Source organism: Phacochoerus africanus, chromosome 8 (assembly GCF_016906955.1).
Source record: "Phacochoerus africanus isolate WHEZ1 chromosome 8, ROS_Pafr_v1, whole genome shotgun sequence".
Lineage (NCBI taxonomy): Eukaryota > Metazoa > Chordata > Mammalia > Artiodactyla > Suidae > Phacochoerus > Phacochoerus africanus.
Window position 1 is genome coordinate 99,077,159 of NC_062551.1, and position 26,545 is coordinate 99,103,703.

Sequence of the window (26,545 nt, forward strand, 5' to 3'; positions counted from 1 at the left end):
GTACCTGGATCACTACAAGGTGGCCAAAGACACAAAGACAAAATAAAAAAGGTGGAGGGTTGATTTTATGACTTTTTTTTTTCATTTGGATTTGCTTTGAAATTTAGAAATTCATATGCTCCCCTCTGTTAGGACAGTCGCAAATAAACTGGGACACTTGTACATCAGATTTGCTGGCTGACAGCTGCCAGGCTCACAAAGCGGGGTGAGGCTCCCTGCTGAAGCTCTGAATCCCTGGAGCTTTTAGCTGCTCCAGCAGGAAGTTCTGTTCTTTATTCTCAAATAAATGGAACAGTAATTAGTTTCCCCCCGTGCCTCTCTCACTCTCTCAGTTTTGTATCTTTGGGGATGAACATAATTAAATGCCCTCCATTGTGGGCTGACCTTCTAAACCTCCCCTCAAGGAATCATGTGGTCTGTCTCATGGTTCCGATGGAGACCTAGCAGTGCTCTGATCCCAGGGTGAGGCATTCTTGGAAGCTTGAAGGCCACAGAGCGGCCACCACTGTCACATTGCATGTGCTGTCCCCCACTGCATTATGACATCTTGACTTCATTACTGTGTGGACACATCTCAAAGCATTTAAACACAACTGAGATCATCTGAGAAAACAACACTATTACCTAGTACACAGATGCAAAAGAGGAAATAAAAGGTTTCTTGTGTGATATCTGTTCTAAAATTGGGTCACCTACACTAACAGAAAATCTTGATTCCACCAAAATTAGTGATTAATCAGTTTCCTGTGACTTCTTCAAAAAGAATCATAAGTGATAAAATATATCATTTGTCATTAACATCTTATAGTTGTTAAAAATTACCCACCGACAATTTTTAAATTAAAAATTATGCCTAAGAAGAAATCAGTAATAAAGCCTCTCACTAACAGTCCTATGGTTTTCTAAGAACTGAGAATTCATTCCACCTACATTCTTTAATATATTATCCTGAATTTTCAACAAACCAGTTGAAAAATCTTGAAGTGAATGCTGTTTTTGATGTTAAGCAGGTCCTGCCTAGCTATCCAACTATCCATCTATTTATCTAATTTTTTTTGGAAAGAAAATGATATAAAGGCACACTGAAGAAGCTTTATAATTAGGCCTGGGCACCTTGGCACGTGAGAATAAGAGGCTCCAGAGGATTAAATTGTGCCAAGCTCTGAGTCACAACAAAACATGTCTTTTTTTTTTTTTTTTCTTTTTTTAGGGGCCACACCTGTGGCATACGGAAGTTCCCAGGCTAGGGTTAGAATCGGAGCTACAGCTGCCGGCCTACACCACAGACACAGCCATGCAGGATCTAAGCCTCGTCTGCAACCTACACCACAGCTCATGGCAACACTAGATCCTTAACCCACTGAGCCAGGGATCAAACCCACGTCCTCATGGATCCTAGTCAGGTTTGTTAACTTCGGAGCTATGAAGGGAACTCCCAAAACATGTCTTTTTGCCTTGGTATAAATTATAAAATCACTATTTCCAAAAAATGCCAGAGCAGATGTGTGGCTTATCTTCTTTGCCTGGTTTCAAGTGATAACCTATATGACATGTAGATTCACCTTTGCACCGAGTAACGTGGAAGGCATAGTTCCCGAGCACCGCCACTGGTCACGTGGGTATGTTGGTACCCACTCAACATGGTCCTGCTTATTTGTTGATCTGGCTGACTTATTTTTCACAATGCGCATCATTTTTGCTATGTGAATTGTCTGTTCGTGATGCTCTCTCTGTAAAGAAGCCTAACCAACTTTAAAAGATGCCATTAGTGTTCCTAAGAACAAAGCCTTGACTTTAAAAGATGGTATTTGTTTAATAAGCTTATCTAAATCCTGCTGTGAAATCTGAACATTTTCTTCCCTCTGACAATGCACATCTCAGCCCTCCCCACTCACAGCTCCCCCAAGGTCAGAACATCCACTAGAGGAATTACGGAATGAGTGCCAGGCACACAAAGAAATCACAAATCTTCGCCTTTCAAGAGAGTCTGCAAATGTCATCTGTATGTAGATTGCATTGTTCGGGTGCCTAAGATTAGCCTGTGCCCCTCACTTAGGAAAAAGATAAAAAAACAGCTTTCGTTCCCTTACAGTTGGTATTAAAAGGTGGTAGCTTTAGTGGGGTTTGTTTATTAGTCTTCAAAATGACACAAATTCAAAAATTCGGGTTTAGGTTAATTCTTCAACTTCTGTCTTTGTTCATTTTTTTTTTTTTTTGTCTCCGGCAAGAAAATTGCTTAATTAAGCCCAGAAAACACCATAAAGGAGAAAAAAAAAATCACCCTCAATAACGAAAATCGTAACAACTTAGAGAAAAGAGAAGCACAGGGGGAAAATTATGTTGCAGAGATATAAATCCTTGTAAAGAGAATTGGGAAACGGGAGTTGCAGGACTCAGGATGCAGCCTGGGCTGGGCTGGGTCCTGACACAGCCCGACGTCATTGGTGCTTCGCCGATTTTGGTGAGGTTAGAAGGAGAACACAGCCAGGATGAGTTAACGGGGTGTCTCAAAGGCAAGAGCAGCTCATGCTGGTTTGGCTCCGCCACGGCCAGGCAACAACCTTTCTCCTCACCCTTCTTATATCTGGACCCAGGGGACCTCCCCCCCCCGCCCCCGCTCCCCCCCGCTGGGACTATTTCCTACTGTCACTGCATTCTGCCCCACTGGGCTAACATATTATGTCACTTCCAGTGACATGTGACACATAATAAACCATGTGATTATAAAGTGTCACCTTGTCATTTTGCTGTTGAGAACATCGGCTCCTTTGAAATTCCACTGGGTGACAGACACTTGGAGCACTAGGTGTGCCCTGCGTGGCTCCGAGGAGGGGGAGGGGGCTAAAACTTGACTGGGATCATTTTTATGCACACCACTGGGCATGATTAGAAAAATGCTATTTTCGAAACGGCAAGTTTTTAGTGCTTAGAAGTAAGTGAAAATAATAAGAAGCTATTTTCACTTTTATGACTGTCTCATTGGACAGAATTCCGCTCTTGCAAGTACACAGCTGAGTGATGACATTCTGTATTTTTCCTTGGGATCGAACCTGATTTTACATTCTGAACCTAGAAAGGAAGAGCGCCAGAGCCGGGATAGTTCATTGGAACCTTTTGGTATCATTCCCAACACACATGCGACCAGCCCTTCTTAGCAATGGAGACTGCTTGGAGAAAGTCTTTTTATTACCTATCCCCACCCCCCCCACCCCTCCAGACCATCCACCACCCCCGTGTCCTGGTTACAATCCCTGCATCAACAGAATTAAAACTCCCGACTCCTACAGAGTGGCCACTGACTCTCTAAATTACTCCTGTAATCAACTGTGATAAAGGGAAATGTTCTCACCTAAAATTGCAGTTGGCACAAATGGGTCTGTCATACATCATAAGCAGGTCAATGCAGAGAAAGTAAAAAGAGAAAGAACAGTAAATGACTGATGAAAGGCCCCCCCAATTTTCCCGTAGAAAGCCATAGAAAAGCATCGGGTTACAACACATCAAACACATTAAGCTTCTAAAGCATCTTGGACACGAGTACTGGTTGATTCTGACTGCTAAGGGGTTATGAAGAGGTGAAACAACGGAAAAATCTGTTACCTGGGTAATAGGAATTAGGCACCGATGTGCTCAGGGTGTTTGTCTTCATTGTAAAGGACGATGGTGAAGACACAGCTGTAAATAAGGGAAAGGCGAGTTAGCAGGAGTAGTGAGGCAACGTCTGAAAATTTGGTCCTGCTCCCCAGGACATCACAGTGGGCTAGGCTGTTGAGCACAGACACAGTGAAGATCCACCCAAGTCGACGTGGTAAACGCTATCCCTCGCCACTCTCTCTGGGGAGTTACTTGTGCTTGAGAAAACACACCCTTTTATCTCTTAAAAGATTTCCTGGAGTTTCTGTTGTGGCTCAGTGGAAACGAATATGACTAGCATCCATGAGGACGCAGGTTCGCTCCCTGGCCTCTCTCGGTGGGATAAGGATCTGGTGTTGCCGTGAGCTGAGGTGTAGGTTGCAGATGCAGCTCGGATGCTGTGTGGCTGTGGCTGTGGCTGTGGCCAGCGACTATAGCTCTGATTGGACCCCTAGCCTGGGAACCTCCATATGCCACAGGATCGGCCATAAAAAGACAAAAAAAAAAAAAAAAGATCTCCTGACCCACAAATGAAGGAAGAACCTATAACCACAGCCACCATTTTGGATAGAGAAATTCATGAGACATCCTTTTTGATTTCTAGCCTTTGCTTGTAGAATTCTACTATCATGCTGATTTTTTACAACTAAGAGTAGGAGACTCTGTCTATACACAGCTTTTGGAGAATATTCCGAACATCAGTATTTTTACAGTTTGCTACATCCTCACCTCCCTAGTTTGGATAGTCAGCTTTTCAGATGCTGGGGTCTGTTTTATGAAAATTAAAGATAATGCTTCAGGTGTGCTATTGGTTTGGGGGGAGGGCTGGAAGTTCCTGGGCCAGGGATCAAACCCCAGCCACAGCAGTGACCCAAGCCACAGCAGTGCCAACGCGGGATCCTTAATCGCTAGGCCACCGGGAACTCCCGATGTGAGCTATTTTTAAGGTGAAAGCTGCATGCCTACGTCTTGTTCTAGTCCTTTAAATCTTAGTAAAAATGCTTATTTTTCTTTGAAATCTTCCTCTGAAACATTCAAGAATTAACTCTTGCACCTTCTCTTCCCCCTCAGTTATTAAGAGGTAAAGTCAATCCAATTCAATTTATCTGATTCCATTGAAAGGGTGTGTGTCCTATTTTTAAAGTAAACTCTCTTCAACATCTTAATTGATTAGTGCTTTCAAAACACTTTAATTTCATTAAAGCATAAGGATAAATGATTTGAATGTACTCGGATGCTGAAGTTGGTGGATGTAAGTTTAAAATTTCATTCCTCTGATATAGTTACACCATTTATTTGAGACTGTGTTTCTGCTCAGGACACTAATACCCATTTACATCAATGTTTTATGGGAAGCACTACCAAATCCCCATGGTCATCCTGTTATCTTTATTCTGATGCCATCCTAATATATTTTCACTCTTACGGAGCAGTAACCGTCAGACCACGATTATTTTATCTATCTGTGTTTATTTTATCTATCTATCTATTTATCTTTTTATGGCTCCACCTGTGGCATATGGAAGCTCTCAGGCTAGGGGTCAAATTGGAGCTACAGCTTAGGCCACGGCCACAGCCACACCAGATCCTTAACTTACTGGACAAGGCCAGGGATCGAATCCACATTTTCACAGTGACTATGTCAGGTCTATAACCCACTGAGCCACAACGAACACCCCCTGTGTTTATATTTTTAAAGTGTAGAATAAGAAAATGGCAGAACCAGAAGCCAAATCCAAGCTGCTGGTCAGTTATGTGGGATTTTTCTAAAATGGAGAAGCATCACATTTATAATGTATGTTGGTGGCAAGCTGCTGGGGAAAAAAAAAAAAAAGAGAGCAATTGATAAAAATAAGAACAAAAATCCTGAACTCCTATAAAATGCACCCAGGGTCAGCAAGCATAACGTCTATTACCTGCTGACATTTTAATTTATTTTTAAAAAATGTGGAAAACAGATGCAAAATATCAATGTTTATTTTTAACTTTAAAATATATTTTAAATACTTTTTTCTGTTACAATAGTTAAATGTACCTCTAAAATTTATATCTACATTCCTCCCTTTAATTTTTTCTTTCTTCTTTTTTTTAAGACCACACCTGTAGCACATAGAAGTTCCCAGGCTAGGGGTCAAATGGGAGCTGCAGCTGCTGGCCTACACCACAGCCACAGCAACTCTAGATCCGAGCCGCGTCTGTGACCTGCACCGCAGCTCACGGCAAAGTCAGATCCTTACTTAACCCTCTGATTGAACCTGGGATCGAATCCGTATCCTCATGGACCCTAGTCAGGTTTGTTACCACTGAGCCACGATGGGAGCTTACTTTCCCTCTTTTAGGTACAGCTTCTGTTGGCTTTGGTGGGCAGATTATCCTGTACTCTCGTAAATACGCTTGGGCTTATTTTTAAATTCTCCAATCTCAGTTTTGTCACTGTTTCATTCAGCTATCTCTTCCTGACTTGTAACAGGTTTGGGGCTGGAAGCCTAGTGGTCTAATGAACACTTTCCCTGAAAACCTCCTTCTGCAGCAGTTGCTCTTTACTGTAAAGGCATTGAAAGAGTGTCGTGAGGGAGCATCACTCCCCACGGATGGGACTGGATGACACGGTCCCATCACCCAGAGGATGGGGAAAGGCAGGAAGCCCTCCTGCTGTGTTTGCTCCCCTGGCTTCATTGATGGGAGGCCCTGTGGTGGGTGAGCCCTGGAAGCTGCCCAGCCTCTGCAGCAGCCCTTTCTTCCCTGGGCATTTTGGATTTCGGCAGACATATTATTTTTGTTATTATTATTTTTGGATTTCTGCAGACACATTATTATTATTATTTTTGGATTTCCACAGACACATTATTATTATTGTTATTATTTTTGGATTTCTGCAGACACATTATTATTATCATTATTTTTGGCATGTGGAAGTTCCTGGGCCAGGGACCGAACCTGTGCCACAGCAGGGACCCCAGCCGCTGCAGTGACAACTCCAGAGCCTTAACCCACTGTGCCACCAGGGAACTCCAGAGACACATTCGTTTTTTAAAAGGTAAATGACAAATTACGTATTCTGTCCAGAGGCAAAGAGCCTCTGTTGCTCAAACTTCAAAAGGCTAGAAACCACTAACGTAGTTCTCTGCTCTTTGGGTGGGTGATTCCAAGTAGATTTAGTTGTGAGGAATTCGCTGTAGAAGAACATTAATGGGTGAAGCTGCAAAGTGAGAAGAGGTCCCTCTGTGGTCCCTTTCATACCGACCAAGAAATAACTACTATTATGAAAATTCTCATCTTGACTATGGTGGGAAGGACCCCCCCAACACCCCCCCCCAAATGCATCCTAGGTTGCTTTATTTTTTATTTTTATTTTTAGCCACAAGTGTGCAGCAGCTTGATGTGGGATAGCAGTTCCTAGACCAGGGATTGAACCCGGGCTGCAGCAGTGAAAATGCTGAGTCCTAACACTTAAACCACCAGGGAACTCCTATGTTGCTTTACTTCGGCAGTTAAATACATCACACATTTTAAAAATGAAAACTAGAATATTTTAAACAAAAACGCAAAGTTACATGAAAAAAAGGGATGGGATCTTTGGTAAACTGAAGCACCCCAGATTGTGCCTCCTACGCTGAAAATGACAAAGGACAATGACCATGGATGAAGAGTGTGCTCTGCCCGCCCGGGTAAAGGCCATGCTGGGGGGCAGCGTGTGCACGTAGATAAATAAATACAGGGACTCTAACTAGGATAAGGTGACAACTGTAGCCGCTATGAAGAGAAAGAAACAAGCCTTTCTGGAAGCCTTGCTGAACGGAGGGAAAAGGCAGGCGTGGGAGCAGGGTGAGATCTGAGGAGGCCGGGGCTGGGGGAGATGCGGGTCAGAACACCCCAAGTTGGTGGTCGGAACAGGAGCCCACGCTGTCCACACTGGGATCAGCCCCCACCCGCTGGAGATGCGCTTCTGTGCCTCTCCCACCCCCAGCCTTTGTTTGTATTAGTAACAGTGAGGACTGCCCTTGATCTGTCCCTGGAGTCATCCAACATCCTGAGGTTGGTGGCAGCCTGGGGGCATGGTAACCTTGAACCAGCAGGGCTGTGAACCACAGCCTAGTCTAGCCTAGGCCTAGACTGCGGGGTTTGCTCTTGGTCCCCGAGAGGATCACTAGAGACACAGCCACTGCTCTTTCCGTGTTTCATATAATCAATGTAATTGTTAGCTTCCTGAAAGAGTGCCTTGTACCTGGATGGCAGGTGGCAGCTCGAGAAGGTGTTAGCTGGGCTCGGTGTTCCCACCTGGTGTGAAACGTAAGACTTCCGAAGTGGAAATACACTTTAACTTATTAATTGCTACTAATAGCCCTGTAATAAAGGCAGAGTTTGTCAGCTAAACAAGTAAACAATTAGCTCGTCACTGCCATTTAGTGAGCTGTTTGATAACAGGCTTCCCCCGTGTGATTCCACACCTGCCTTGCTTACAAACAGGAGCTAAACACCAACAGGCAAGCTGAGAAGCAGAAGCCTTCCTCTGGCAAGGAGAGCGGCCTGGTGCACGGCTCCTGGGTATTACAGAACCAGGACCGTGGCTCCCTGTGCCATGCCTCTGATCCGGCCCTGTCACCTCTACCACATCACCTCTCCTAGGCAGCCAGGCTCAGAGAGGTGTTGCCAGGAGCCTTGGAGGGCCTGAAGACAGCACTAGGGCCTAAGAATTCTCCAGGGAGTGTTGTTCCTAATAGGACCCAGTGCTCTGTGGACCCCGGTGCACACTCACATCTCCCGTTCAGGTTGTGCGTGTCCATGAACGAGAAGGCCTCGTCGCAGTTGGTGCCCTGCTCCGCGTAGCTCTTGTCCATGGAGTTCACCATCACCGTCATCTCCTGCCGCGTGCTGCTCATGGTCTCCTTCCGCTTCTTGGCCAGTTTCCTGAGGACAGAGAGGTCATGATGCAGATGCGCCAGGATGGACAAGGTGTCAGACCAGTGAAGGGGCACCCCCTTCCACTGAGTTAATGGTGTTTATCTGTGACACTCATTTCCCGAGCCTTCTAGATGCCAGGTCCTCTGCCAGCTGCAGCGTCGCAAAGATGAAAAACATCTCCTCCTGTCCTCAAAACAACCCTCGGGGACGTTAGGCCCATTCAGCCCAAACATGACTTTATGTTTCTTCTACTAGGAGGTAAATTAAAATGACCAATGACCCTAGTACGACATGGTCATCAGGTATCTACTGATATGCTTCTATAGAGTTACTGATGTTTTTCTGGTGGCATACGGAAGTTCCGGGGCCAGGGACTGAACGTGAGCCACAGTAGCAACCCCGAGCCATAGCAGGGATAATACAGGATCTTCAACCTGCTGAGCCACCAGGGAAACTCCTAGAGTTAGTAAATTTTTACTAAATTATTTTTGAAATATGCGTGGTCCAACAGTAGTTTCTCCTAGTAGATATTCATCAAGCAAAACTGAAATAATCCTAGGGTACGTCTAAGGGGGAGGCTGCAGAGCCAAAGAACAACCTAGGTGAGGGCTGAGGACCGCGTATCTGGAGTGTGTGCCTGATAGAAGAAGTCTGTGGGGTAGCCTGCAGGGGACAGAAGCCTCTGAGGGGTTTGTCCTGAATCTCCAGTGGCTGGGACACTAGACCAAACCCCAGATGAACTCGAAGTAACTCCCCATTAAGGCTGGTCAACCAAGCAGAAGGTTACAAAAGTCAAGCTGTTGCCTGCCCTCCAAAGTTTTGCAGAGGAGTCAGTCCCTGGGCTCCCTCTCTCAGTGAACAAGATGCAAAGAGGTTTTGGAAGGCAGAAAGATTTCCAGTTCTTGTGGAGAGAGAGTTTAACCTTGGCCTCTGCGTCATGCTCATTAACCACCCAAAGCTCCTAAGTTACAGAGACCTAGACAACAGCCATAAAACCCTAAGGGAAACGGATGTTCAAATACACAGATAAAATACATCTTTACAGCTCTTACTGCCAGAGGTTGTTTGATGCATCAGGGACAGACAAACAATAGGATTACAAGACGCTTAAGAAGAAGGTATAAAGCGAGAAGCTTTAACAAGACTTCTGTAATGCCAAACATACAATGTCCTAAATACTCTAATTCTGCTTAAGCACTTGGCAGCATTTACACAAGAAAATGGCAGCTATTTCTAGTAAATCATCTTGACTCTGACTGACCTAGGACACGGCAGAATTTAAAATGAGCCACATAATCAAAATCACCCCCATATTAGGTGATTACTAATGCAGTGTAAGGCATTGACAACAGAAGACCATATGGATAACCTTTATTATCATTTCCAAATGCCACATAATCCAAATGCTTTCTCGCCCGCAGTTATAATCATCTTTTAATTTCATACTTGGAAGGCAGAAGGGTTTCATTAATAAGTTGCCCCTTTTTTATTGTTAAAGTTGTTGGAAAAAAGATCCATTTTTAAACAGAAAAATGAAAATGATCTATAACTTCTAGGACAGTGCTCAAGTTGTAAAGATGGGAAGGCAAAGCGGTGCAGCCACTATGGAGAACAGTATGGAGGTTCCTTAAAAAAACTCCATGTCAAACTACCATATGAAGCAACAATCCCACTCCTGGGCATATGTCTGGAGGAAACTATAACTCAAAAAGATACATGCACCCCTATGTTCAAAGCAGAACGATTCTCAATAGCCAAGATACAGAAACAACCTAAATGTCCAGATGAATGGATAAAGAAGATACGGTACACATATATAATGGAATACTACTTAGCCATAAAAAGAATGAAATGATGCCATTTGCAGCAACACAGATGGAACTACAGATTATCATACTAAGCGAAGTCAAGCAGGAAAAGACAAATATCATATGGTATCGCTTATATGTGGAATCTAAAAAAATCATTAAAATGTATTTATAAAACAGAAATAGACTCACAGACTTAGAAAACAAAATTATGGTTACTAAAGGGGATGGTGAGGGGAAATAAACTAGGAGTTTGGAATGAAAATATACATACTCATATATAAAACAGATAAACAACAAGGACCTACTGCACAGCACAGTAAACCACATTCAATACCTTGTAATAACCTATAATGGAAAAGAATCTGAAAAAGAATCTGAATAACTGAACCACTCTGATGGACACCTGATACTAACACAACATTGCAAATCAATTTTATTTCAAAAAATTTTTTAAAAATATGCATTTACAAAAAGAAAGTTGTAATGGTTATGAAAAGTAAGCCGTGTGGCTCCTCTGGGTGCCAGCATGCAGACCCTGGTCTCCTCCAGAGCCCTCTTACCCAGCCAATTATGCTGAGAGGCAGGGTCTGGGGGCTTGGATGTTCTCACCAGAAGATTGGGGCAGAGGCAGGACCAGCTCCAGAGCCAAGCTGCAGTTACAATATCACATCTGCTCTCCACTTCTGAGTCTGCCAGTCCCCTGGAAAAGTATTCTCAAGCCTGGTCTTCCCCAGGAATGCTAAAGTGGATGACCCAAATAGTTAGCACTGCCATTCAGGCAGAAGTCCCCTCTTTGCTGGAATTTCTTTGATTTGCTTTGGGATGACTCATCATGCAGATAATTGCTTCAACATCCTCTTGCTCTGTCTACGAAGAGAGACACAGTCAAGTTCGCCAGACTTCCCTCTGTGTCTCCTCTTGCTTGTGTTCCTCTGATCCTTACAGGTCAGGAAATGGCAGTGAGAGTAGTTCTAGTTGGTGGGAGGTGGTGGTGGTGGAGGGGGAGGATGTGTGCACCACTGAAAGCCAAGCGTGAGCTGGGAAGATCTTTTTCCTTCCTAACACCCCCCGTGTGTGAACTAATTCCCGTGATGTCATGCTACACATTTCACTGCTGATCTTCTTTAAGTGCCAAAGAAGCCCCTTAAGGACTCATGAGAATCTACTCAAATCAAGCAGAGGTCCAGTCAGAGATTCACAGCTTTAAGCTCATGTCCATGAAGCACATATTCTACGTCCACAAACCTTCAAAACACGGCTCCTATGTTTTCAGTAAGCCTTCCTGTGTTAACCTCACTCCTTGACCATATTTTCACTCTACTCAGATGTCACAAGCACAAACATCTCACCGGGGGCCAGGCAGGTCCTGCAAGTGAGTGACGTGGGTCTAAGACAATAAGGAGTGGTGAGCCCTGGAGAAAGGCAAGGGGAGAGAGCCACTCCAGCTCCAGAGGTGTATGTGCCATCGCGGTCTCAGACATGGTACATTTCAGGAGAGATGAGGAACCCAGATTTTATATGATCTGAACTTTAAGTGTCATCAAATAAGTCAAGTTAAAAAAAATTTAAGACTACGTGGCCCAAACAAAGCATATCTGTGGGCACTTCTGCTCTTAGAAATACACCACTTAGAAACTTAATTGTGTTGGAAGGGAAAAGAGTGGAGAGCAACATAATATGATATATACAGTATTTATTGTAGGGCAGTACTGTACAAGTGTTATCTCATTTAATCCTAGTAATTAGTTAAGGGCAACTCTGACTTCCTATTTTATAGATGAAGGAATGGAGTCTAAAGAAGTTAGTAAATTGTCCAAATGGTGGAGCTTGGATTACACCCCAGACGTCTCTGACCTCAAAGGTACTCCTTCTAGAACAATGTGCTATCCCTAGTAATGTATTTCATTAATTTACATTTCCCTAAAGTTACGTTATAACTACCACCAAATTGTGTTCAAGTGTAAATACTTTACCATCTCATTACTCTATGCAATGCACTGAAAAAGTAGGATTAATTTACTAGCACCTAGCTAATGCTTTACACAAAGTAGGTAGTATTCGATATGCTTGTGAACTGATTTAAAAATGGTCAAGCAAAGCATTAGAAAAGAGAGCTTTTCTACAACCTACTAATCAAAAGTAGCTCGCTTTGTCATGGAGATTTTGAGTTATTGCTTGGGATTTCCACTTGTTCTCATGCACAGCTAAACACGATACTTCATAATTACAGATGGTAGAGGAAGGTTATATTTAAAATTGAGGGCTGAGAATGACTGGGGATAAATGGAAGTTTATTTTCTTTCTCTTTTTTTTCTATGTTTCTTTTGGTCTTTGTGTTTCAGATCTGTATTTTTTTCAAGTGAAAAGTTTTAAAGCCATCAGAAAAACATTGTGAACTTGATGCGACAGTTTTTTTTTGTTTTTTTTTTTGTGCAGGAAAACTCACAAAGTGGAGGCCATTTTCTTTGCAATTTTATCTAAAGACACAAATTTATTTTCCATTTTGTTTTTTCAGAAATGGTTTGCCTGAAATATTTTAATCTCCTGTCTCTACATTTGGATTGTATGAATCTTAAAGACTCTTAGTAATAGAAAAAGTGTTCTTACCAACATCTGAAAACAGATCACAAAAAATTTGAGAGGAGTTCCCACTGTGGCACAGTGGGTTGAGGATCCAGCATCCCTGCAGTTGCGGTGTAGGTCACAGCTGTGGCTCAGATTCAATTCCTGGCTCAGGAAATTCCACATGCCACGGATGTGGCCAAAAAAGAAAAAAAATATTAGATAAAGGATTTTTGGTTTCTGGTCCAGGATTTAAGGAGCTTGGAAGCTATCACTCTGTCCTAACAGCCAGTCAAAAGCTGAGCAAACTAAAAGTGAACAACTTTTCTTAACTTGTGAGATAATGAGGGTTACAGGGCAAACCACTGTCCTCAAACTTACAGAAACAAACAGGCAGACACAGAATCACAACTCACCAGAGCAGCAGCCCATGAGCAGAAATCTGTGTAAGAATCAGAACTGGGGAAGAAAACCTAAATTGTAATTGATGAATTACTGGAGGCTCAGTGTGGACAAGTGTGAGACTTAAAAATTCCCAGGGGGTCCCAACTTAGGGGGACATGACATTTTTTGAATTTTCTCTCCAGGAGCAAGGAAAAAAGTACCTGGTTTTCAAGGTACAGATTGAAGGAAAAAAATTTCCTTGGACTTCTAGTAGGAAGGGAGAAAAGTGGCTATTTTGAAATGCATACAGAGCATTTTGTTCTTAAAGAGGTCTTGCCCTCAAGAATATTATTTTACTAGAGCTTAATCTGTTGGGGTTTTGTCAGAGCCTAGCCAATCTGGAAGAAGGGAAATACCCAAATCCAGCTCCCTTCAGCTATACTGTCCACCTGAGTGTGCTAAAGAAGCACTTGTGAAGGTCACAGCCCTGGGATGCAGTTCACTAAGAGACTGAGACCTAATCACAGGAATATAGGACATACTCCCTCCCCTAAACCTCACCATTACATTACCAAACACTTATTCTCAGAGGTTCCTTTTACCTGGTATATCAAGTTTGGATGGCAGTAAAAAATTACAAGCCATACTAAAACGCAAAAAAACCCATAGTTTAGAAACAGAGAAAATATTGGAATAAGGCTCAGATATGGTAGGGATGTTGGAATTATCAGAATGGGAGTTTAAAATAATTATAATTAATAGGCTAAAGGCTCTAATGGAAAAAAGCAGACAACATGCAAGGACAGATGGAAAACGAAAGCAGAGAGATGAAAATTCTGAGAATCAGAAAAGTTGCTAGAGATAAAAAAAAAAACCACAACAAAAACAAAGGACAATTTTGATAGGTTCATTCAGAGAGTGAACAGGGCTTAGGAAAATTTCTCTGGGCCTGAAGATATGACAATAAGAACTTCCCAAACTGAAAAGCAAGAAAAAAAAAAAGCTGAAAAACAAGGTAACAAGATACCCTCAAACTGTGGGACAACTAAAAAAAAAAGTAACATATGTGTACAGTGAGAGACTAGAAGGAGAAGAAAGACATAGAAGCAATTGCTGAAGCATCAGTGACAGAAAATTTCCCCCAAATTAATGTCAGGTCCCCAAACAAAGAACCGAGACGCTCAGAGACCACCAAGAAGGATAAATACCAGTAATGCTACATCTGACATATTCAAACTTTGGAGTGCCAAAGATAAAGAAAAATTCCTGAACAAAGCTGGGAGGCGGGGGGGGGGGGTGGTTAAAAATCCCTACTCATAGAGAGCAAAGATAAGAATAATTACATCTGACTTTCCAGGAACCATGCAAGAAGATAATGGGGTGAAATATTTAAAAAGTTGAGAGGAAAAGTATCACCAACCTAGAATTCTACATCCTGTGAAATTAGTCTTCAGCAGTGAAGGAAAAATAAAGACTTTCTCAGACAGAAATTGAGGGAATTTGTTGTCAGTAGACCTGCCTCACAAGAAATCTTAAAAGAATTTCTCTAGAAAGAAGGAAAATGACATAGGTCAGAAGTAGATCTATATAAAGAAAAGAAGTTTCAGAGTTCCTGTTGTGGCTCAGTGGTGATGAACCTGACTAGTACCCTTGAGGATGAATGTCTGATCCCCGGCCTTGCTCAGTGGGTTAAAGATCCAGCATTTCCATAAGCTGTGATGTAGACTGCAGACTCAGCTCCGATCCCATTTTTCTGTGGCTGTGGTGTAGGCTGGCAGCTGCAGCTCTGAATCAACCTCTAGCCTGGGAACCTCCATATGCCAGATGTGCGACCCTAAAAAGAAAAAAAAACAACAAAAAAAACAAAGAAAGGAAGGTTAGTAGAGAAGGAATAAATGAAAGTAAAATAAAAATAAAAATTATATTTTGCATATTATTCATTGATCTATCACAGGACATTTTGTTCGAAATAATAGCAAGAATATTGTTGCTGGTTATAGTTTATGTACAAGAAAATGAACAATGGAATGATACAAGGGACATAAGGGAAGAATTAAGAATATTTTGTTATTATAAAGTAATTACGCTAGCTATGATACAGTATAGCGTTATTTGAAAGTGAATTTGAGTTTGTTTGCAAAAGTATATTGCTAACTCTAAGCAAGACCAAATTAATATGTTGTCTATAAGAAACTCACTTTAAAAATAAAGATATTGGAGTTCCCACTGTGGCTTAGTGGATTAAGGATACAGCATTGCTGCAGCTATGGTGTAGGTTGCAGCTGTGACTTGGATTCAATCCCTGGCCCGGGAACCTCCATATGACATGGGTGTGGTCATAAAAATAAAATAAAATAAAGATACATGCAGATTAAAAGTAAAGTGGTGGAGAAAGTTATACCATGCTAACAGTAATCAAAAAAAAGTAGGAGTAACTTTAAACATTTCAGACAAAGCAAATGTCAAAGCAAGGAATGTTATTAGGGGTAAAGAAGGGCATTCGATAATGATAAGGGGGTCAGTTCTCAGGAAGACCTAACAATCCTTAATGTGTGTGTGCCAAACGACAGAGCAAAAAATGATAGAACTGCAAGAAGAAACAGATGACTCCATAACTATCACTGGAGATCAACACTCCTCTATCAGAAATGGACAGATCTATAAGGCAAGTAATCAATAAGGACATAATTAAATTCAACAGCATCATCAATCAACTTGATATAACTGACCTGTGTACAATACTTCAACAATACTAGAACACACATTTGAGTTCAGAAAACATGCACAAAGACAGAACACATTCTGGGCTATAAAACCACCTTAATAAATTAAAAACAATAGAAATCATGCAATGTGTGCTCTTAGACCATAATGGAATTAAATTAAAAATCAGTAAAAGAGAGATGGCTGGAAAACTCCAGTTCAAAGAAAAGCAGCAGACTGGCGGCTACAGCTCCGATTCGACCCCTAGACTAGGAACCTCCATATGCTGCAGGAAGCGGCCCTAGAAAAGGCAAAAAGACAAAAAAAAAAATTTAAACTATATGAAAATGAAAAAGAAATCAAAATTTGTGGAATTCAGCAAAAGCTGTGCTTAGAGTGAAATTTATGGCATTCAATGCAAAACTGAAAGGAATAATTTTTTTTTAGGGCCACACCCGAGGCATATGGAGGTTCCCAGGCTAGGTGTCCAATCACAGCTATAGGTGCTGGCCTATGCCAAAACCATAGCAATGTGGGATCCGAGCCGCATCTGCAACCTACACCACAGCTCACAGCAATGCTGGATCCTTAACCCACTGAGCAAGGCCAGGGATAGAACCTATGTCCTCATGGATGCTATTTGGATTCGTTTCTGCTGAGCCACAATGGGGACTCCAGAAATAAATATTTAAAATTAATATTGAAGCTTCTTTTTTTGGCCATACCCGTGGCACATGGAAGTTCCTGGGCCAGGGGTTGAACCCATGTGCCACAGCAGTGACCTGAGTCAGATTATTGACAATGCCAGGTCCTTAACCCTTTGATCCACAAGGAAACTCTTTCATCAAAGCTTTTTTTGAAGGAAAAAGAAGAGCAAATTAATCCAAAGTAAACAGAAAAAAGAAATAAAATTAGAGCAGAAATAAATGAAATTGAAAACAAAATCAATAGAGAAAATCAGTAAAATAAAGAACTGGTTCTTTGAAAAGATAAATAAAATTGACAAGGCATTAGCCAAGCTAACCAAGACAAAAAGAGGGAAGACACAAATTACTAATATTGGAAATGAAAGACATCACCACAGGCTGCATGGGCATTAAAATGACAATAAAAGAATACTATTAACTATTCTATGACCATAATTTAATAACCTAGATGAAACAGACCAATTCCTTGAAAGACACAATCTGTCAAAACTCACACAAATAGAAACAGAAAATAAGAATAGATGTATTCCTTTTAAAGAAATTGAATGAGTAATTAATATTCTTTTAAAACCAGAAAGCATTAGACCCAGAAGGATTCACTGGTGAATCCTGCCAAATAGTTAATGAAGAAGTTCTATGCTCTCTTCCAGAAGAGAGAGACAATAGAGATACTTTCTCTTTCTAAGAGCTCAGAATTACTCTAATACAAAAAGTGAAGAGAACCCAAGAAATGAAAATGACAGCCAATATCTTTCATGAACACAGATGTAAAAATGCTCAACAAAATATTAGCAAATTGAATCCAACAGTATATAAAAAGACTTATAAACTGCAACCAAGAGGAATTTATTTCAGGTATGCAAGGTTGGTTTAACCCTGAAATATTGATTAATTTATATTATATCAGCACACTGAAGAAGAACCACATGGTGTTACAGATGCAGAAAAAACAAGCAACAAAATCCAGAACCCATTCATGACAAAAAGTTCTCAACAAACTAGGAATAGGTTGGAACTTTCTCAACTTAAGAATATTAATACAAAAAACAAAACAGCAACAATAAAACACAGTAGGAGTTTCCATTGTGGCTCAGCAGTTTAAGAACTTGATTAGTATCCATGAGGATGTAGGCTCAATCCCTAGCCTTGCTCAGTGGGTTTAGGATCTTGTGTTGCCTCAAGCTGTGGTGTAGGTCACAGATGCGGCTTGGATCTGGTGGTACTGTGAGTGTGGCGTAGCCTGAGAACTTCCATATGCTGTGGCCCTAAAAAGACAAAAGCAAACGAACAAAAAACAAAACCAAAAAACCCTATATCTAACCTTACACTTAATAGTGAGAAAGAGAATGTTTTTCTGCTAAGATTAGGGATAAGGCAAGGATGTTCCCTCACTGTTTCTTTTCAATATTATACTGGATGTCCTAACTAATGAGTAAAACAAAGAAAAGGATAAAAGGTATACCACTCGAGAAAGAAGAAATAAAACTGTTTTTGTTTATAGACGGCTTGATTGACTACTGAGAAAATCTGAAAGAACTGATAAAAAGCTCCTCAGGAGTTCCCGTCGTGGCGCAGTGGTTAATGAATCCAACTAGGAACCATGAGGTTGCGGGTTTGGTCCCTGCCCTTGCTCAGTGGGTTAAGGATCCGGCGTTGCCGTGAGCTGTGGTGTAGGTTGCAGACGCGGCTCGGATCCCGAGTTGCTGTGGCTCTGGCGTAGGCCAGTGGCTACAGCTCCAATTCAACCCCTAGCCTGGGAACCTCCATATGCCGCGGGAGCGGCCCAAGAAATAGCAACAACAACAACAACAACAAAAGACAAAAAAAAAAAAAAAAAAGCTCCTCAAACTGAGAAGTGATTATAGTATGGTTGCATGATACAGGGTTAATATACAAAAGTCAATCACTTTTCTATAGACCAGTAATGATATATAGAAGTGGAGTTTAAATTAGAAACACAATTCCATTTATATTAGTACCCTCTCCAAAATGAACAACTTAGGTATAAATTTAACACATATGTATAAGTTCTACATGAAGAAAACTACAAACTCTGAAGGAAAAAAAAAAATCAAAGAATGAAATAAATGGAGAGATAATCTATTACTAAGATGTCAGTTCTTTCCAACCTGATCTATGGATTCAATGAAATCCCAAGGAAAATTTCAGCAAGTTATTTTTGTGGATAACAATAAACTTATTCTAGGGTTTATACAGAAAGGGAAAAGACCCAGAGGAGCCAACACAATATTGAAGGAATACATGCTTGGAGGACTGACATTGCACAAGCGCAAGACTTACCATAAATCAACAATAATAAATACAGTGTGGTATTGGTGAAAGGTTAGAAAATTGATCAATGGGACAAAATAAAGAGACCAGAAAGAGACACATACAAATACAGTCAACTGAACTTTGACAAAGCAAAGGCAATACAATGGAGAAAAGACAGTCTTTTCAACAAATGGTGCAGGGACAACTGGACATCTACACACAAAACAATGTATCTAGACACAGAACTTATACTCTTCATAAAAATTAACTCAAAATGGATCATATGCCTAAATGTAAAATGTGAAACATGTTAACTAGAAGATACCAAAAAAGAATATCTAGATGACCTAAAGTTTAACGACTTTATAGAATTAAAAAGTTTTGCTCTGTGAAAACTATCAAGAGAATGAGAAGACAAGTCAAAGACTGAGCGAAAATATTTGCAAAAACATATTTGGACTGTTATCCAAAATGTACAAAGAACTCTTAAAACTCACTGATAAGAAAACAAAAATCCCTGGAGTTTCCATCATGGTGCTGCGGAAAGGAATCCAACTAGGAACCACGAGGTTGCAGGTTCAGTCCCTGGCCTCATTCAGTGGGTTAAGGATCTGGCACTGCCATGAGCTGTGGTGTAGGTCACAGACATGACTCGGATCCTATAGGCCAGCAGCTGTAGCTCCGACTTGACCCCCAGCCTGGGAACCTCCATATGCCACGGGTGTGGCCCTAAAAAGCAAAACAAAAACCAAAAACAAACCAAACACACTCTTAACATATGATTCGGCAATCATGTTCCTTGGTATTTACCCAGTGGAGTTAAAAACCTACGTCCACACAAAACCCGCACACAAATGTTTATAACAGCTTTATACTTAATTGCCAAAACTTGGAAGCAACCAAGATGTGCTTCAGTAGGTGAACAGATAAATGAACTGTGGTCCATCCAGATGATGGACTGGCACTGAAAAGAAATGAGCCATCAAGCTATGAAAGACACGGAGGATGCGTAAATCTGAAAAGGCTACACAGTGTATGACACGGAGGATGCAACAAATCTGAAAAGGCTACACAGTGTATGATTCCAACTCTATGATAGTCTGGAAAAGACAAAACTATGGAGAAGGCAAACAGATCAAGGAAGAAGGTGGGAAGGACGAATAACTAAGCAGAGCCGAGATTTCTAGGGCAGTGAAACTGTTCTGTATGATGTTACAATGGTGGATGCAGTCATTAATCAGGTATTAAAGGCTATGTTTGTACAATAAGAGTGGACCCTAATGTAAACGATGCACTTGGGGTGATAACACTGTGTCAGCAACTGTGTATGTGGTGGGGGTGGGGGGCAGAGGGTATATGGAAAGCTCTGTTCTCTTGCTGTACTTTTTGCCTGATTTTGTTGTAAACCTAAAACTGCTCTAAAAATAAAGTTGATTAAAGGTAAGATGATGAGGAAAAGGAAAAAAATGGTCTGACATTTAAAATATTTTCAACACAAAAGAACTAGCGTGACGACAGCTAACAGAAAAACAATGAGAATAATAATTACAAAAACTTACGTAGGACTTGGGATAACCAGGCACAATGACATTCACTCTTTTTTTGTCTTTTTCTAGGGCCACACCTGCAGCATATGGGGGTTTCCAGGCTAGGGGACCAATTGGAGCTGTAGCCGCCGGCACAGCAAAGCAGGATCCTTAACCCACTGAGCGAGGCCAGGGATCGAACCTGCAACCTCATCGTTCTTAGTCGGATTCGTTAGCCACTGAACCACAACAGGAACTCCCAGAGTGGAGACATTCACTAACTCTTAATTCTCACCACAGCCCAGTGAGGCAATTACCATTATTATCCCAATCTTGGGGAAACTGATGCATCGTGGTTTTAGAGTCTGAGAAGTGGGGGCTGATTGCAGCAACAGATCCTTTAAGACTACACCTTACTTGGGACCTCGTGGCTCCACTGACCAGGCAGGTGTCTGGAAGGAACACACACCAGGCAAGCGGCCAAGAACCCCAGGGGCCTCCCAGGCAAGCAGGTGTCCAGGATCTGTGTTTGCACACAGGTGCACACGTATGACCACAGGCATTTCATGTTGAAGAGGCTCAAGGAACAGAGTCACAAGATACAAATTTAGTGAAAACAGTCTTTCTCAGACTTAGAAGCCGAAGAGGAATATTTGGAAGAGGCTGACTTTCTTTTAAAGCAAGTTGAAATTGCATGTATGACAATCTAGAATCACTTCGAAATCATGATGCATACCTTTTGCATAACTCTGAGGCTGAGCCATTATCAGGACTCACAATGAATCCAGGGATTGGGAAGAAGATTCCGGGACCCATAAGCTAAATTAACACACGGGAACAAAATAATGTCAATATCCTATGTTTTATTTTTCGATTAACAGAATTAAGACGAGAACCTGTTGTTTTTAACAGCAGAGTGTTGGACTGATGCAGCTTTCCTCACCCTTGAATTTCAAGGGAACATCTGATTGGACAGCATTATCTGGATATGGGTTATTCTCAGCTAACAGGTATCTTAGGTGACTCAGCAAATGGCAGTCAGCTGCATGGGGGTGAGGCTCTTGGCTTTTCGGTTTACTGTACACCCTGTCCTAGAGCTGTGGTGGCCCGTGGTAGGCACTCAGCAAGCATTTCTATTTGTTCCCATTATTCCAATTATTTGGTTAATCATAATACCTTATTTCCTGATTATTCAAAATATAGGATGAACACAATTGTGTATGTGTGAGAGTGTGTGTGTGTGTGTGTGTGTGTGTGTGTGAGAGAGAGAGAGAGAGAGAGAGAGAGAGAGAGAGAGCGAGCCAGAGCCAGAGAGAGAGAGACAGTGCCCCTGCGACGTCTCTAATGACTGAGGGCTCCAGGGCCAGTACTTGGAGATGACACTCTTCTCATGGTTAAATCCCATCACGTACAGCTTTTCAGCTTGTGGAAAGAATGAAAAGGACTCTGGCAGCTGAAAATAGGACAGAGATGTAGATTTTTTAAAAAATTTTTCTAAGTGATGAAGAGGGATTGAAAAAAAAAACCCTACAACTTTTTTTTTGGGGGGAGTTGTTACTTGAATTTAACATTATTCATTGAACAGCCTTGGAGAAAAGGCCACTGGTTCATTCCCGAAATGCACTTAATTATCTCTCTCCCTCATGTTTCCTCTCTGCTCAGGGATCTTCCCCACTTCCCTGGGGTATCTTTCCTGTGGAAGAGAAATCCCTTGTGAGCCCAATTCTGACACTGCCCCCCCCACCCCGCCCCCCGGCATTGTTTGTCTGCCCTGGGAGTGGGGTGGGGTGGTAAGAGCTCCTGTTTTGTAACTGATGAAGGTTTAGGCTGGCCTCCTCCCCAAACAGGCTGCAGCGAAGACCAGCAAATACAATCACACTCTGCTATCCAAGATTCACCTGCAGACAGAGGAGCCTTCTGACACACACATCTTCCACTCGGGAGTTAACTCACAGCACACGTGAGCGCCCAGAGTCATTTCCCCATCAGCCCAAGATTGTGAAACATTAAAAAAAGTCGGCAGTAAAAATAATAGCTGCAGTATCTGTCATCCTTAGTAGTATTTTGCTTAGTTTTATTTCTCACATCAGGGCAATATGAATCCAGGGGGACAGGAACCAGCGATGGCACAGAAAATAGGATCCACAGCAGAGCAAAATGGGAATAAAGTGACATTAGAGCTGGCAGGTCCCCGATCATAGTTGGCTTATGTGGCTGAATTCTGTGTGTGCACATTATCTTGAAATTTAATGGTTTCAAAAATGTCACTCTGCCCCAAGACTAAATTGGTACACTGTTGATCCTCTATCAGACTATAAATACAAGTGAGAAAGAGGAATTTTTAATGCATGTCATATTGGACTAGTACTTCCAGTTTCCTCTTGATGAAATTTGTGAATCTCACAAAGAAAAACAGAGCAAGCGCTGGTGTTAGCATGTAGGGAAATCGGAGTCCAGTAAACAAGAAAACTGTGTGTTCTGTAACCGAATTAAGCAGGGGCATTGTTTTAAAATCCAGGTGACCCCGTGGACATGCAGAACGAAGTACCCAAGAAGCTCCGAAACACATGAGATGAAACTGTTAAACAAAATCATTCTATTCCAAGTTCCAAATACAGCTGTTGATCAATTTCTTCAGGAGAAAGTACAACCCGTTTCTTTAATTGTATTTTCTCCTGAATAAATTAACCAGCAGCAATATTATCCTGTTGGCCCGATGTCACCACAGGACATCTTAGGAGGCAGAATAGCAGGTCAGAGAGACGTGGTGTGAGAAGGACTCAACCCCCTCTTGCTGGCTTTGAAGACGAAGGGGCCACAGGCCAAGTAGTGGGAGTGGTCTCCAGGAGCTGGAAAAGGCAAAGGGACAGTCTCCAAAAGGGAATGCGGTTATGCTAAGACCTTGATCTGTGTCGGACCTCTAACTTATAGGACTGCAAATTAATAACTTAAGTGGTGTCTTAGCCATCAAGCTTGTAGCAATTTGTCATAGCAGCAAAAGGAAACCAATATAACTAACTGCACTGAATCAGTGTCCAGAATTGCAATATTTCATCACTTACAAGCGTTCCTAAGGTCATTAGCCATTTGGTCTTCCTAAAACACCAGTCACTCTTCCAAACCAGGGCTATATTTTCTTATTAATTTATTCTGAACTATGGTCATTTAATTGCCAAAAAAAAAATTTTTCCCCCATGGAAACATATACAAGTTGCACTTAAAACCTTTTGTCTCTGATTCTGAATTTGTAAGTTTCTCTTTTGTAAAGATAAAATAAAACTATGGATTTATTTTAGTACTCTGGTACACTGGTAGTGAAAGGTCCTTGCTTATTACTAGAAATGTGAAAAGCAAATAATCTGGCCTTTATACGGTATTTATTTATTATGCATGTGTGTATATGCAGGAGATGATGGGAAATAGAGGAAGTTTTTTCTTCAAAATTAAAATGAAATCTCAAAAGTAATACCAAAGTTGTACTAAATTATCCTATTTAACAAGCTGTGTTTTCCCAAATAATCACCAATTCTTGATATCAGTTAAAAATGTTTGCCAATCTTATGGGTAAAACAATGCCATCTCACAGTGTGTTAATTTGCACATATCTGATTATGTGTGAAGCTGAATATATTTTCAAGTGTTACCTAGCCATATATTGGTGTTCTATAAGTTGCCTATGTATTTTATATCCATTTTTCTATTTGGGTTTATCTTTTCTTATTGATGTCCAGATATTTTTTTAAATGGTCTTTATTTTTTCCATTATAGCTGGTTTACAGTGTTCTGCCAATTTTATACTGTACAGCAAGGTGACCCAGTCACACATACATATATACATTCTTTTTCTCACATAATGCTCCATCATAAGTGAGTAGAAATAGTTCCCAGTGCTATACAGCAGGACCTCATTGCTTATCCATTCCAAAGGCAATAGTTTGAATCCATTAACCCCAGATTCTCAGTCCATCCCATTCCCTCCTGCTCCCCTTTGGCAACCACAAGTCTGTTCTCCAAGTCCATGATTTTCTTTTTTTGTAGAAAGGTTCATTTGTGCCATTTATTAGATTTCAGGTATGTGATATCACATGGTATTTGTCTTTCTCTTTCTAACTTATTTCACTCGGTATGAGAGTCTCTAGTTCCATCCATGTTGCTGCAAATGGCATTTTTCTTTTTTATCACTGAGTAGTATTCCACTGTGTATATATACCACATCTACTTAATCCATTCATCTGTTGATGGACATTTAGCTTGTTCCCATGTCTTGGCTATTGTGAATAGTGCTGCAATGAACATACGGTTGCATGTGTAGATATTTTTTATAGTTAGGCCACTATTACTTTGGCATACAGATATAGATATATAAAGAATATTTTCTTTTAATATATACTTTGTTTTAAAGTTTTGTTTATGGCATCTTTTGGTATATAGAAGTTTATGGTTATGTCCGTGATGGTTTTAGGGCATTCTCTACCCTTAGGTTACAGACATATTCTTGTATATTTTATTACAGACAATGGTTTTTCTCTTCCTAGTGACAGAGACAAAGGGGATGAGTTAGATGCTGGCTCGTCAGGTACTCAGAAAGATAAGCAGACAACAGGTTTGAGATGGTGGTGAAACAGTTGATGTAGCTCTAGAAACAACCAGGTCCAATGAGCACCCTTGCAGCCAGGCTGTATTCTCTAAGCACCACTGCCTACTAAAAAAACCCTGGGGTTTCTTGGAAAAATGGTTGATATCAGTCTCAGGGCAGGCAATGAACATGATGAGCTGAGAACATCTGTGGAAGCTTCCCAAGATTTCTGGAGTCTTGTCAAAAGAACCCAAGAGACAACCTGAAGGAGCTCCTATTGGCCAAAGAGATGCTCTGAACAGGTCAACACTGGTTACTGTAAAGTAAATACATTACACAAGTACATACACATTAAACATGAAAAATCCCTGAGTCCATAATGGTACTACTAGCTTCTGTATAAAGTCATTATGGCACCAGTTCATTCTGAAACTGGAAAATAAAGGGAACGAACCAAACACTTATCTCAAGTCTCCTATAGGAACTTTATTTTGGGGTAACCGTTTGAACTGAGATGGCACTTAATAAATACAGATGGAGTGATAGAATTAGGATGTCACCATTTTGAAACCCCTAATAAAATAATAGATCTAGGCAATCATCATCAGTAGCTTAAAAAGCCATTAAGTGAAAGACTGAGGTGGAACTTTACAATGGATGGATCAGGTTGACAAAACCGCCACCTTCTAATCAATCTGAGCATTAATGTGCTTCCTGAAGCAGCAGGATGGGAAGCACAAAGCATCACCTCTAACAGTTCTCAACGGAAATAAGAAGCCTGGACTCGATTTACCCTGCAGATCCCACCCAGATCACAGGAAACGCAGGTGATGAAAGGGCATGTTAAGTGACTTATAAAGGATGCAATAGCCATACTAGAACATGGGACACTCTGCAGGATGAATGGCTCATTCAACATATAGATGAGAGCAAGCAGGACACGTGAGCCCATGTTATGAATGAAGACACACATGTGGAAGGTTAGGTGACCAGAACAAAAGCCAGGTCTCTGCTCCTTTAATTCATTTCTTCCCATACATTCTGACCAAGACCTCTAGTTTGACAAACTCAGGGTCAGAACTAACTTCATAAGGACAACTAACTGGGTTTTTCCATGTTTCAACAGAAACTTATACAAAAATGAATTGAGATGCACCTGCCCTGTGAAGTTGCTGAAGTGACTGTTTTAAATGCAGAGTTCAAAAGTAACAATGAGCCTGACTCCTAGAAAAAGAAAAATAGTTTCCCTTTTAATTAGTTAATTAATTAATTTTATGAACTTTTAAATTTATTTTTTAATTGTATTGATTTACAATGTGGTGAAAATAGCTTTCCTTTTAATTGAGCCATTCATCCTGAAAGGGGGTTCTTTCCCCCATTAACAGTCTTTCCCCTTTTCCTGTGATCGGAAGATTCACACGATTTAAATAGAGAGAAACTGAGCCAGCTCAGGTTATGCTGTGTGAT

General features: G+C 41.2%; 1 protein-coding gene across 6 annotated transcripts in view; it reads right to left on the reverse strand.

The window, feature by feature from the left end:
* PTPRM (protein tyrosine phosphatase receptor type M) overlaps positions 1-26,545 on the reverse strand; it is a 749,971-nt gene that overhangs the window by 147,426 nt on the left and 576,000 nt on the right. For 4 of the 6 annotated variants that reach the window (XM_047793745.1, XM_047793743.1, XM_047793742.1 and 1 more), the window contains exons 15-17: positions 8,390-8,541; positions 3,601-3,675; positions 3,350-3,376 (exon numbers count right to left, since the gene is read on the reverse strand). In XM_047793745.1, coding sequence (XP_047649701.1) covers positions 3,350-3,376; positions 3,601-3,675; positions 8,390-8,541 — 254 coding nt within the window. The remainder of the gene's footprint in view (positions 1-3,349; positions 3,377-3,600; positions 3,676-8,389; positions 8,542-26,545) is intronic. The other 2 variants (XM_047793747.1, XM_047793744.1) reach the window with 1 other exon arrangement.